Source organism: Pyrgilauda ruficollis, unplaced genomic scaffold (genome assembly GCF_017590135.1).
Source record: "Pyrgilauda ruficollis isolate IOZ18807 unplaced genomic scaffold, ASM1759013v1 scaffold146, whole genome shotgun sequence".
Taxonomy (NCBI): domain Eukaryota; kingdom Metazoa; phylum Chordata; class Aves; order Passeriformes; family Passeridae; genus Pyrgilauda; species Pyrgilauda ruficollis.
This window is the reverse complement of record NW_024513210.1, coordinates 887,229-900,921: the sequence shown is the minus strand read 5'-3', so window position 1 is coordinate 900,921 and position 13,693 is coordinate 887,229. Positions and strand designations below refer to the sequence as shown.

The 13,693-nt window shown below is 41.1% G+C and overlaps 1 protein-coding gene across 1 annotated transcript in view; it reads right to left on the bottom strand.

The window, feature by feature from the left end:
* CRACR2A (calcium release activated channel regulator 2A) overlaps positions 1-2,344 on the bottom strand; it is a 42,487-nt gene extending 40,143 nt beyond the window's left edge. Inside the window, exon 1 of the mRNA XM_041460626.1 lies at positions 2,177-2,344. Coding sequence (XP_041316560.1) covers positions 2,177-2,344 — 168 coding nt within the window. The remainder of the gene's footprint in view (positions 1-2,176) is intronic.
* Positions 2,345-13,693: the final 11,349 nt, after the last annotated feature.

The window sequence follows — 13,693 nt, the reverse complement described above, 5'->3', positions numbered from 1 at the left end:
TTTCATGACATCTGTGCTTAATTCTCCTAAAATACCAAGCTTTTACTCAGCTAAATACAAGGACAGAGGTCAAATAGCTAAGAGCACCATCTGAACCCAATTCTCCCATGTACATTAGAACAAAACATTTTACAGCACTAATTCTCATTATTCATTATAACCTGAAGGACCAACAGATGAAACTGGGGTTTCAAGTCAAAGGTAGAATTTTCTTTCTTGCCATTTCAGAAAACCTCTTGTTGGTTTGAAGGCTGGGTACATTTGATATTTGGAAATTGAATTCATTTTTTTTTAATCCAGCTATTAACATCCTCTCACAATAAACAACATCATATAATCAAAGAGGAGTAAATCTTTAGTGTAGTAACAGTTATAGACACAAGAGAAAACACTGCAAGATTTGTTCTATCAAGATTAATTAAATTTCAGATACTTAGCACTCTGCTGAAATAATGCCTTGTATCCCATGCCTAAAGATTAAAAAGCTTAGCATTAGCATCCTATATTTGAAGCAAAGCTTCAGGAATTATAAGCAGTACAGACCTACCAAACACAGCACAATGCAAAAGTGATCAACACTTAGTACCTTTTAAGGAAAATACAGATTTATTTCATTGAATTTTGGTTTTTTTACAGGGAACAACCATCATGAAAACTGCAGGAAATAAAATCAAGTATAAAGAAACGCCATCTCAAATGTCCTGTGCACCTTTATTTCTGTATTAAAGATCTTACATACACTTACATACATAGATGAAGTTTTCAGATATACTAAACAAACATGATGAAATAGAAGAATGAAAGAGAACTTTATTTGTTCTTTGCAACACTATTTCTACTGCATCTTTTGCAACATCTGTTTTAGAACCTGAAGTTTAAATTTAGCAGCACTCTAAGCATAAACCTAGAATCAAACAGAATCAAATAAATTTACATTCCTTGCAAAAACAGGTATTAAAACTTTTTATATACGTATACATACACATAAATATTCGGGTTTTCCATTAGGTAAAATCTATGCCATTCAGTTTTTAGAAAGACTGTAAAATTGTAGCCCATTAAACTCTGTGGCTTTGGATTTATCAAACACTACCACTGGCAATATGTTTGGTTTTTTGAATTCAGTTACTCCAGTGAGATAATGTAGATTGGCAAAGCCTACAGCAGAGCAAGCATCCGCATTCCTCTCTCTTTTCAACTTTGCATAATTAACAGAGGTCATGAGAAAACTCAGCAACACACAACTGCAAAGAAAGCTCTTGAGAGACAGCAAACTGGGCAGTTTACTTAGAAGGGTTTTGCTTTTCCAAAGTAAGTAGTTAAAGTTGTTTCAACTGTGTTTTCATACATATAAACATCTTTGTTTCTGAGGACAGGGAAAGTTTCTAAATTTTCTGTTAGATGCTTTCTTTATTAGTAGATCATGATGAATTTGTTTTGCTCCTGCTCCCCAGTTCTGTTTCACCCATAAGTACTGAAGTAGAAATGGATTAACACAAACTATGCTTTGCATGTCAAGCATGAGTACATTCCTGTTCTCTGTCACATACTAGTTCAAATCATCTTATCACTTCTGCAATGTGCCATAACCACATTTTCAAGAGCTTTTGTTATATATAGTTGCTTTTTCTCATCAGCATATTCAGCAAATCTGATTTTGGGCCCTCAAACAAATTAAGCACAATTTCCTAAGATTGCTGCCAACACTGAATAATGCTAAAAGCACTGTTCCTCTATACTTCCTACATATACATGTGATCCAGCTGAGAGTTCACCCTTGTCTGACAGTGAAGTCACAGTGAAAGACTTTATTTACACAATTTTGCTGAAAAAAAGAATAAAATTGGTGGACTGAATACACTCCTGACACTGTGGCAAATCACAAAGTAATGAATTTAATGGTGTTTCAATGTTTTCAACAAGAATAGAATTGAATTCCTGGGTTTTTTTTTTAAACTTAAATTACTTTGATTTTCCACTTTTTTGTTGCTTTGTCTGTGAGAAAAAATACAAGCATTATGCAAGACTTCAAAGATATTATTTTAAATCCCACATATCTCTTTAAAGTTATGAGGAGGGTGTTAACATTTTTAACTCTACATTAATCAGTCTCAAGTCGTTAAGGTCTTTAGGAGCTTCTCTCATGGTGCATTTCACATAATCAACTTTGTTTTACCTGCATGTCTTGACGAGTGACGAAGCCTTTGCCTTCCAGATCACAAATCTGAAAGAACTCTTGTGCTTTTCCCAGCACAGTTAGCTCCGGGTCTTGTTCTCCAGTCCTGCTCCTCTCTGCATCTCCTGGTTGCACAGGACTAGTGTAGTCTCCTTTTATTCTTTCCATGGTTACAATCTCAGCTCAGGAATATCCTGGGATGCTGCTATCCCATTTACCCATAAATTCTGATCTGAAACCTGTGCATGGAAAAAAGTAAGGAAAAAAGCAAATCAGACCTTCTTAATGATGCTTTCCACAATCTCTTAGTAACCATCTCTTTAATGAGGTACCAAATCTTAGAAGAAGAAAAAGCTTTTTGAAAATGCTTACCCTTGATGGGCTGCACTAAAGGTATTGGAAATGGGATGATGAACAAGGAAGGGGGAGTCTGAGGGAAGGAGAAGACAAAACTAGCTCTGAAATGGAATCTCAAAGCAAAATCAGCCAGTTTGACAAGAAATACAGACAATCAATCAACATGAACAAGAAAACATAAGAAATACAGGTACAGGCAAGAGTAACTTAAAGTCACTACAACTTGAGTTCATATATTTGCCTTGAATTTGTACTTGTTATCTAAGTAGGTCTGCCTAAAGTAGACACAAATTTGCCTGAAAATTTTTAACAGAACAAATCATTTTTTAAGGCATTTGACTAATGTAAGAGAATATAGCCTGATTCTGATCCAGTATGACTGGCACAATCTGGAACAACTCCACAACGGCCAGTGAAAATTGTTTAAATACAAAACTTATGTTGTCTGCAGAGCAAAGCCCTCAGCACTGCATGGATGTGAAGGTAGAATATGAGAAAACAAGACCTTAGCTTGTCTGTGCAGCTTCTTAAGGTGAAAAGGCTCTGACTACATAGAGCCACTCAGCCTGTTTTACTCTGTGCTTAAGTTCAAAGCTGGCACTCTTGGGACACAGCATCTTCTAAGATGTGTTCATCATCACAGAACTCACACAGCTTCCCATGGCAAAGTGATTTCTCTGATAGCCATGGGCCAGGCAGCTGGACTTCCCAAATTGCATGTAAGTGTAAATTTACTGCAAATAGGCCATTGACCTCAAGATAGACTAAGGTTTTGGTGAGCAAATCACTCAGCCCCTCTGAAACCATGTGAAAAAATCTGCAAACAAAGGTAATTTTCCTCTCCCTCCCTCTTCATCATTTCAATCATCCCAAGACTCTTGTCCAAATACTTTCCAGAACTGAAATAACTTTGGCTATATGGCCAAAGAACCTGTCAGAATCTTCCTAAGCAGTATTACAAGCAGGAGAAGAAAAAACACTCTGAGAGAAGCCAAGAGATGTCTAAACCACCCAGTATCATACCGTAGGAAACTCCTCCCTCAGAATGGGTTTCCTTGAATTTTAATGTACAGCTGTTAGGGGTGCCTTATGAGCCCCAAGAACTCTCTGCTGGGTCAAGCCACACTCCACACCCCAAGATGCACCAAAGCCTGCCAGAACACCCACGTCAGCAGCCCTGGATAATTAACAAAGCTCGAAAATGCTGTCACGGGGAATTCTGGTCACACATAACAAGGGGCTTTTGCCTATTACAGCTGCCTGAACAGCTGTAATCTCTTATGAGGAAAATTTCTAGCTCAGAAAGTCTGATCAACATTCAGTAGCTGGAAACATACACAAAGTAAAAAACTGCTCCATAATTGCCCTGTTCCTTAAATCCTTCCATGATGTTTCCAACAGTCTTAAAAACAGTATATGGGCCAGATGAATCCTTGCTCTCACTGTATATAGCCACCCACAAGTAGATCAGATGGAAAGCCACAATCAAACTACACTGGTGTAATAGTCTGGATAAAATTCTCACTTCATACTGCTTTTACACACCTGAACCCCCATTACTTCAATACAGCTCTCTCCTGGCTGACACCAGTGTATGAGGTAACAAACCAGAGCATCAGCTTCAACTTAGCAATGTTACTAATTTAAAAACAGGTGTAAAAGCACCAAAAATCAATGGGACAAGCACAGCTTAAAGACGGTCTTGACAAGATCTGACCCAGACTCAAAATGTTGGTTTTTTGTGTTTTTTTTTTTTTTCCCCAACAATTTCTCAGAAGACCACAACTTCAGGAACAGGCCAAGCTAATCAAGATAATAAGTGCTGCTAGTGCCTGCCTCTGCACAGTCCATCAGACTTCCTTAGGAAAAAAAAAAACTATGCAAGGAATAAATAGCCCATTGCAAGAGAAAGAACAGAAATACAAAAACAGATTAAAAATGGCGAAACAAAAGGGACTGTATACACTTTGATAAAGTTGTTTGCAGTTAGCAAACAGTACAATTCAGCAAACATCACCATGCTTTCTAAATATTTCCATACACAAAATGAAACTACATGCATCATGAGAGCCTCACCTTCTTAAAAGTTGCCCCACCTTTTATACACACCATAAAAACTTGCTACACAGCAAGTGTCTTCAATACAGCAGAAAATTAAATGTGAGCATCTGCAAAAATTCTTAATCCTTATGGCAGCTTCTAAAGCTAATAGAGTTCATTGTAATTCCTACAGTGTCCTGATACTTTGCAAATGCTAGTAATAACATGAAAGATTAAAACTGCAATTTGTCCTACACTACTGAATCAGCACTCAGTAATTACCTCAAAGCCAGTTTCAAAAAACAGGTAGTTCCATTCACTCATCCATCTCCTTTAGAAAATGAATGGCTTACAAAATCAATTCTATTAAGACCTTTGATTTCCATTCTTTTAGCTATAAACCCACTTCACTATGCAAAATAGGTCATAGCATGACCTGATGCAAACAAGCATAGCTCCAAACACTAAACAAAGATGCGTGATTCAGAGGTTGCTGTCCAATAATCATGAGGCAAATTTTGGATGGATCTGCAAAAGGCAGGTCACTGTTAATATTCCAAAAGGCATTTTCATCATTTCCAATCAGGTCTACTGCAAATCACCAAACTCTAGAAGTACAGAGCAATGTTAAGCCACAGATTTCACAAGTCATGATGCGTGACAACCCTGTTCTCCCTAACTATGATAGTTAAAAACCTAGAGAGCTGTTTTGCCTGCCCTCATATGTCTTCTGGTTTTGGGTTTAGGTGACATATTTTTCTTAGCATGTGTCTACAGGTACAAATTTTCTGCAGCACACTTCAAAACCTATCAGCTGAAAAATATTGTAAGCTTATTTAATACCAAGGTCACCTTGGATTCATCCAAAGCACTGTTATGAGAGAGAACACATGCCTTACAAACACTACAAAATAAAAAATAGATTGCATACTTTTTCTACAAGAAATGTTTATTTCCTACAACCAAATGTTAAAATAACCCACAGCTGCAGTGCAGCATGCCTGACACATGAACAGGGACCTCTTCAGAAATAACTTTGTGTCAGAGTTAGTTATCAGAGTTAGTTATTCAGCACTGTGCTGAAAAGCTCCTAAAGCTAAAATACATCACCACAAGGAAATCATTCTGTTCCCAACTGCTCTGCCCTGCTTTTGAACAAGTATTCATCCAGTTAGACAGTGAATTCTGTTGTAGAATCCTTTCAATTTCAACTGGAAAGTTATAGTTTATTTAATTTCATTAAGCCCCAGTGGTCTATCAAGGAAGAATCAAAAAAAGCAGGACCGACAGGGAATGACAGAAGAATGGGACTAAGACCAAAGAGAGCACAATAACCAAGCTCAAGTACAAACAAGTTTTCTAGGTACAGGACTGGAGAAAAATGCTCCCTATGCACATAATACAATCCACAAGAAGCAAACATGTCAGACAAGCTGGACATGAAAACCCACCCAAAGGTAAAGAAGGTGGAGCACTGAACACCTGGCTGCAAAGGCAGTGCAGTTCTGCCATCATGGAAGAACAGACCAAACACAAATCTGCGAATAATGGCAGAGGAGATCACTCCTGAGAAAGATGACTGCATCAGTGGACTTCAGTGTTACTTCTAGCCATTTAAAAAAAAGATTTTATGACCATCCAACATAAAACTTCAGGTCCCACACTTAAAACAGCTAGCAGAGATACAAAGTTGCATGCTCAAGAAAATACCTGTTTTTTCTCAATTATGACTATGACAATTAACCTTTAAGCTTTCACGGAAGCATTATAAAGCTTGGCCAAACCATATGGACACCTAGACACAACTGGATGAAAAAAAGGGGGCACTGATTCCTCCAGTTTTGGCTCTTCAAGTAAAAACATGCAAGTCAGAAAATCTTGTGTATCATCAAAGCCTCTTCCACAGAGCCTGAATTCACTTCTCTCATGATGTACATGATCTCCCATGTCTTTTCATCTTAGGAGATTGTACACCATGGAGTGGGTGTGAGGAGTTTAACTCCGGAGGGAGAGATCTGAGGCAGGCTGGAGTTCCCATGAGGGACCACAAGAAGATAGTCTGAAAGGAATGTGACATGAAAATAATTTCAGGGGAGTTGCAAAGGCAGAGACAAAAGAAGAATCCTACATCCACTGGCCTGTAAAGGGAAAAACTAAGTTATGTAGAAATTCCTTTAGTGTAAATAGATTTGTGTGGGAGAACCAAATTCTGTTTAGAATCAGTCTTGACAGACTGTTTAGATTCTGTCTTAACAGAAACTCCCCAGCCTGACCTGATTAGCTTTTAAAGATTAAAGGAACCATTAGGATCACCTGCTTTCCTATCTGCAAGCTTAAATCTTCATTTATACCACAACAAGGCTTTAAAAATTACTTACAATTTATTTCAAGGTAAGGGAGCTCAGCAGAACTCAAGGAGGAAAAACCTGGGAGAAGATATTGTTTGTCATACATGTTACAATTTATTTCAAGGTAAGGGAGCTCAGCAGAACTCAAGGAGGAAAAAGACCTGGAAGAAGATATTGTTTGTCATACATACACCAAAGTCATATAAATGAAATTTCTCCTTTTCTGAAGATTGCTGTTTAAGGAAAAGAAGAACCAAAACAAACCTTAAAGCTAAAGAAGAAGGATAAAAATCCAGATTATGTATCTGAAGCAGTGTCTCAACAATATTAACTGTGAAACAGGAGAAAAGCAGAAAATATGCCTGAAGTGATTAAGCATTAAAGATTCCAAAACAGACAGCCAAACACTTTGGACAGAGACCACTTACTCTCCACTGGGCATTTGTCCCTAGATGAATCCACAAATACACATGTTGGGGAAAGAAACAAACTATGTCAATTCTGTGCACTGTGATGCAGAATTCCAGCTCTGACTGGTGAACATATTTTCATTAAACTTTTATTTTTAACATTTGCATCCAAGCAACTAGTTTTCACTGAGCTTGTAAGAAAATTTTCTTCTCCCAAAGGCCAGCTTCCCCAGAGGAAGACAAAAGATCTCCTGCCTGGATTCTCGCTGGCTTCTATGGCAGCAGTAAATAAAACTATCCATGCATTAAAATTCAGATGCCCAGGGTAAGCAGGCATATTAATTTATTCACCATCCTGCTCTTCAATATGAAAACACTAATGAAAAACTAACAGGATGTTCATTGCCTAAATCTTAGCAGTTCTTAAGGGTCCATACTAAAAAGGCAGGATTAAGCTAAAATGGATCTGCTAAGTGCTGCTGGGATCCTTGAGAAGTAAAGCTACTCTAGGTTATGATTTTAACAGAAATACATCTTTTTCTCTTGCTTCATTGCTTTGGATGTTTCCTTTTTAATGTATTTAAGAAGTCAAAAGCTAAGAGCTGCCTGAAAATGCAAACTTCTTAAGAAAGGACACTGAATTTAGGGGCAGCCATCATCATGGAAATCACTATTGCAGAATAATCACAAGATCAACAGAACTGAGAGCACCCTGCTTGTAGTCCATGCAGGCTTAAGGACCCCTTGTCTCCTCTCCCTCCTTTTGCTCTTTCCACCTTATCCCTGGTTATTCCTTATAACCAGAAAACTGGTTCCAAGAAGAACTCTTCTCCCCACCTCTTGTTCCTCACCTGCCCGTTGGTGGCACGAACCTTGTGCCTTCAGAAACTGCTGACCTATGCAACACCTGAGCAGGATGGTGGTACAAGTGTGCATGAGGATCTGAGTGGGTGTTTTCCTCACTAAGTCTGTCTTTATCTCTCTAAATTACCAATAAATTGTTACTGCACACAAATACAGCTTGGCCAGTTTCCTGTTTTGGGCTAAAACTCTGGCTAACATCTGTGGCTGCAGCAGGAGGTTTTTTGGATGTCTGCACATAAACTGGACAAACATTAGTACTTACAGAACTTGAACTATTAGAACTATTCCAGAACTATGCAGAACTATTCTACCATTATTTTGACTTATTTCTAAAACATCATTTGTTAATTCAGGGATGTAAAAAGTGTTGTTAAGAATGAGCATCTCACAACACATGCAACGCATTCCCAAAGGTAGTGGAGTCAAAACTGGGCTGAGTCCATCACACTGCAAAGAATCACATAATCATTTCTGTTGGAAAAAGCCTCTAAGCACAATTTATTGTGCTGCATTGTTCCAAGTACTGAAATTAAATGCGATTAACTATATTGATAACAGCATTATATTAGTAAGTGGTGTAACATAACGTTCTGGCAGGAAATATTGCCAGTTCACATGAGCTGTTCCATTTGTAGACAAATTATTTGCACTGGAAACCCCCTCCCCCTGAAGTAAAGATCTGGAAAAAGTTTAAGTCAAATAGTGTATACCCCTTTTAATTGTCTTATCTTTCAGGTTTTCCTAATGACTCACTGCTAAATGGAGCTACTTTCAGCTGGTGAAATCAGGTTGACAAGAACATGTTTAAAGTACACCATTTTCACAAAAAAACTCTTGAAATATTCTGCCTCCTCCAAAAGCCTTTGCTAAAAATGTAATTTCTGAAAAAAACCAAAACCTTTTATCTGCCTAAAAACCAATAATAATTTGGCTTGAAATCTAAAATACACTCTCTATTTCTAGTTTTTCAAGGAATGTTACATCTTTAACTTAAGTCAGAGGATTTTGAGATGCAAATTAAATATTCTCTTCAAATAAGAATCATTTTTCATGGAAAAAACGTTAGTATAAAATTTCAGTCTACTCTGCCATGGACCTTAGAGAACCCAAATCAATGCAGATTCCACTAGAAGACAGAGAGGCATATTCCAAGTGTTTCCTTAGTTATTTGGCACTCAGTTTGAAGTCAGGTTGGCACGAATTATTGTCTTCAAAACATTCAGAATTTCTAAAACTACAAACTTTCCCTGGGAAAAATACCTTCACTTGAGTCAGTGGGACAGGTTTTATGGGGCAAGAGCATGACAGTAAAGCACAAGAATATTTAGTTTGCTAGTCCAGTGGTTTTCCACTGCAAAAAGTAATGGTAAAATACGATACTAAAATAGTAATATTTTCCTATATGCAGAACAAGATAACCTTCATGCTATCTGCTCCACACAGCTCACTTCCAAGGCCTTGGAAACACGTAAACAAATCCACTTATCTATGTTTGATTAGGAGGCTTGGTGTACTTCATCCTGTTCAGCTCTACAAAAAAAGTCTCACTATGCAAGCAATTAAAAATGCATCATTACAGATTCTCAATTGGATTTTAATTCACCACTGCTTTTGAACAGAGATACAACTTCCCCTTTCTCTGTGATCCAATTGCTCAGAAAGTTATCTTTACAATTGTGCAGGATCCCTGACTTCATTGATGCTGCTCTTCAGTTCATGGAAGCTCCCCAGCAAGACCCTTCACTTTCCTTAACACCCCCCGTGAGACTAAGGAATAAGATGGGCCCAAAATCTTCAAACTCAGTTTCAATCAAACACAGACATCCTGGTGCTTCTGCATGGATTAGGTCATGAACAGCGGAATCAATTACATTTTTACATCAGGTTTAACTTGAACTGACTAAATCTATATGTTTTAACATGAGAAATAAAACCCTATAGATGTGTTACTCCCAACTTACACGTTGGGACGATATGTTCATATACATTTAGACTGCAAATCAGCAAAGAGTGGAGAGGGAATCAGGAAAGACCACTGTACTTTTTACTCCTCCATTTACCCACCTAAAAATCATGATAGGATATCATTTGTCAATGAACAGAAGTGGCAGAAAAAAGAGCCTTGTTAGAAGCAGCACATTCATCCTGTGGTCTGAAGAAACCACAAACAAAGCCTGTAGAGTGCTCTTTAATGCATTTATTTCAGCTTGTTTTACTGTTATCTCCTAGTCCACCACAAGATAAGAGGAAAGGGTGGTGGTGGGGGCAGAGATAGTTCACAAGGAACCAAACACATCTCATTCATTTCAGCAGCAGTGAACTTAAGTCTCTGAGAGCTGGCAGACCATGAGACTGTAAAGTATTACTGCCCTAAATCTCATTTGCTACTTAATCCATTCACAGAAAGGTATCTTCCTTTATGTACTTCAGACTCTGACTTTTGATTTCTTCTCTCAATTTCATGAAAAAGGAGACTCTAGTTTAGAGAAGACCAACATTTAATTTTCACTGTGGGTGTAATGGCTCCTTTTTGATCTGTGCAATTACTGAAGCTCAAATATGGGGACCAGAGTTCTTAGAACAACCCACAGAAAACCAATACATTTTTACCCATGCATCAGAATAATTTACTTATTCCAAAAAGAAAAGCGAAACTAAGCTGAAAAATACTGTTGAAAACCACAAAGTTGCAACTAAGAAAACAGAAGAGCACATTAAATTAGCCAATGTGTTCTAGAGGGATTTTACCATTCTCCCTATTGTGACACTACCCACGTTTCACTACATGCAGTAATAATCTGTTCTGCTGGTGTATATTAAGAAATCTATTATCCTGCCAGCAGCACGTGTCTTTCGTAACTGTCATTTACAGTCATCATAAACCTTCACGATCAAGAAAGACAAAAAATTAAATCGGAGATCACGTAAGTGCTACAGCAGAGTAAGAGTGACACCAAACTATTGCAGGGGGGCACAGGAATCATTTCTACAACCACCGGGAACAGCACTGCCTTCTTCTTCAACAAGCATCTGGTGGGCCTGAAGGCAGCCACCAGCCACAAACACATCTTCTGGATCTGCAGGGGAGCGAAAACCAGCGGGGCAGCTCCTGCGGCGGCCAGGCCATCCAGGGATTTCTCTGGGCACGAAGCTGCACCGGGCACGGCGGGAGGGCGGCACAACCACGGCCGGCACTTTCGGGCAGCACCTCGGGGAGCCATTCGGCGTGTGGGAGGAGTCACGGCGGCGGCAGCCCGGCACCGAGCTGTGGCTCCCGGTGCCAGCCCCGGCCCCACCGCCGTCAGGGCGTTCGCGCCGCCGCCGGCGCTGCGGGGGCTGCTCCAGCCTGCTGGCGGCCGCTTCCAGCCGCCTTCCTGCCACCTTCCAGCCTGGCAGCGAGCGGAGGGAGAGCCAAGGGCAGCCCCCCGCCTTCCCGCCACCCTGCCGGGCCGCCGCTCCCCTCGGGGCCAGAGCGCGTTCCGTGCCGGGCCCCGCGCCCGCGGACACCTCGCAGGAAGCGCGGCTTGCGACAGAGCGGGGCTCGCTGGGGACACCGGGGCTCGCAGCGGCGGCCGCGGGTGCCTCCCGGCCAGCAGAGCGGTCCGGCCGGGCACGGACCTCGCCGTGCCTGCCCCGGCTCCCCCGGGCCGCGGTGCCGCCCCACTCACCTGCCGCAGGCACCGGCCCCTCGGGCTGGCCCGGCCGGCGCTCCCCGCGCTGGAAGCGAGACCGCGGAAAGGCTGAAAGCACTTTCCTAACTTTGTTTTGAGCACGGGTGACATAATCGGGCGAGGCGGGCTGTGCCCCAGGGGCGGGACGGCCGGCCTGGCCTCTCTCCCTCCCTCCCTCTCTACCTGCAGCCCGGGTGCCCCGCCCGGTCTCACCTCACCTTGGCGGGAGCGCCTCGCCCTCGGCGAGATCAGAGAGCCGGGGGAAGGCGAGGGCGGTGAGCCTTCCCTGGTCTCTCTTGCAGCCAGGACTGTGTGCGTGATGGTTTTCCAGGGTAAGGGTACGGGAAACCCAAGCGGGTCAGGGCAGCGGGGTTTGGAGTGGCGCCAGAGCGCTCATCCACAGCAAGGTGCAAAGGCGGTGGTGACCAGTCCAAATGGACCTACTAGGATCTCCCCACCTTGTCATCTCAAACTCTTTCAAGTTCTGTTTGCAGAAGGTGGCAGCGGGAGACAGAATTGGTTCACATTTGATTCAAACGTTTCACTTAGTGCAAAGTAAATTTTGAAAATCTGGGATCAGATTTTCCAAGTAGTTCCAAAAGAAGAGAAAAATCTTTCACATAATTCCCATCACTGTAAGGTCTCCCATCTGCAAAAGAGCTTCTAGGGCACAGTGTCCAAAGAAGGCTTCACCTCCCTCTTCCTGATCAGATGATTTGGTTGCAGACACGTCTGTGACATCAAGTGCACTATCTTCAAGTTCTGTTTGCAGAAGGTGGCAGCGGGAGACAGAATTGGTTCACATTTGATTCAAACGTTTCACTTAGCGCAAAGTAAATTTTGAAAAACACCCACTTCTGGGATCAGATTTTCCAAGTAGTCCTAAAAGAAGAGAAAAATCTTTCACATAATTCCCATCACTGTAAGGTCTCCCATCTGCAAAAGAGCTTCTAGGGCACAGTGTCCAAAGAAGGCTTCACCTCCCTCTTCCTGATCAGATGATTTGGTTGCAGACACGTCTGTGACATCAAGTGCACTATCTGTTCTCATGTCCTTATCCACACTGTCCTCGGGTTCAACAACTGTCCCAAGGCAGAGCTTCATGCACCCAAGGCACTCCTTTTCACACTGTTGAAGCCCTCCTCCTTGCCTTCCTAATCCATCTTTCCTGAACAGCCTGAAACCCTTCAGGCTTATCTCCCTAAAGTAAGCTACAATCCCAGAGCTCTGGTAAACTGCAAATCTTGCAGCTGCAAGGGGGAACGTGAGGAAGACCAGCAGGTAGTCTGCCAAATACAGACACACACATAAGCCTGATAAAACTACTTACAAAGCACTACAAGTAATCATTTAATACAGCTATTGAACATTGAGTTGATGATGTGCTTTTAACTAGGATGGATTATGCAAAGGGAAGTATTACTTCCCTCATTACCATGATTGACTGTAGGCTTGAACAAGGCAAGCTTGAGTGTGGGTTTGCCATGCAGTGAAGTGCTCCTTGACACTTCATCCATGTGTGAAGTGTCATCCGTGCTCCGTGAAAAAGGTAAGTATTTGAAATTTGCTTACCACAGCAGCTGCCTTGTATGTACTGTGGGTGAAAACAGGCACACAGGTACTTATCAAGAAATCATCAGCCTGCTAAATACTGTAATTCTCTGCACATGCTGATTTGACTCAGCCTCACTTTTCTATTTAACCTTTTGGTAAGTGAGTAAAGTAGTGGGTAAAAGACAGAATTGCCTTTCTTTTAAAGGTTTGGACAATCTTACAAGACTCTTTCAGAGAAATGAAGGCACACTATCAGCTACAAAGTACAAGACA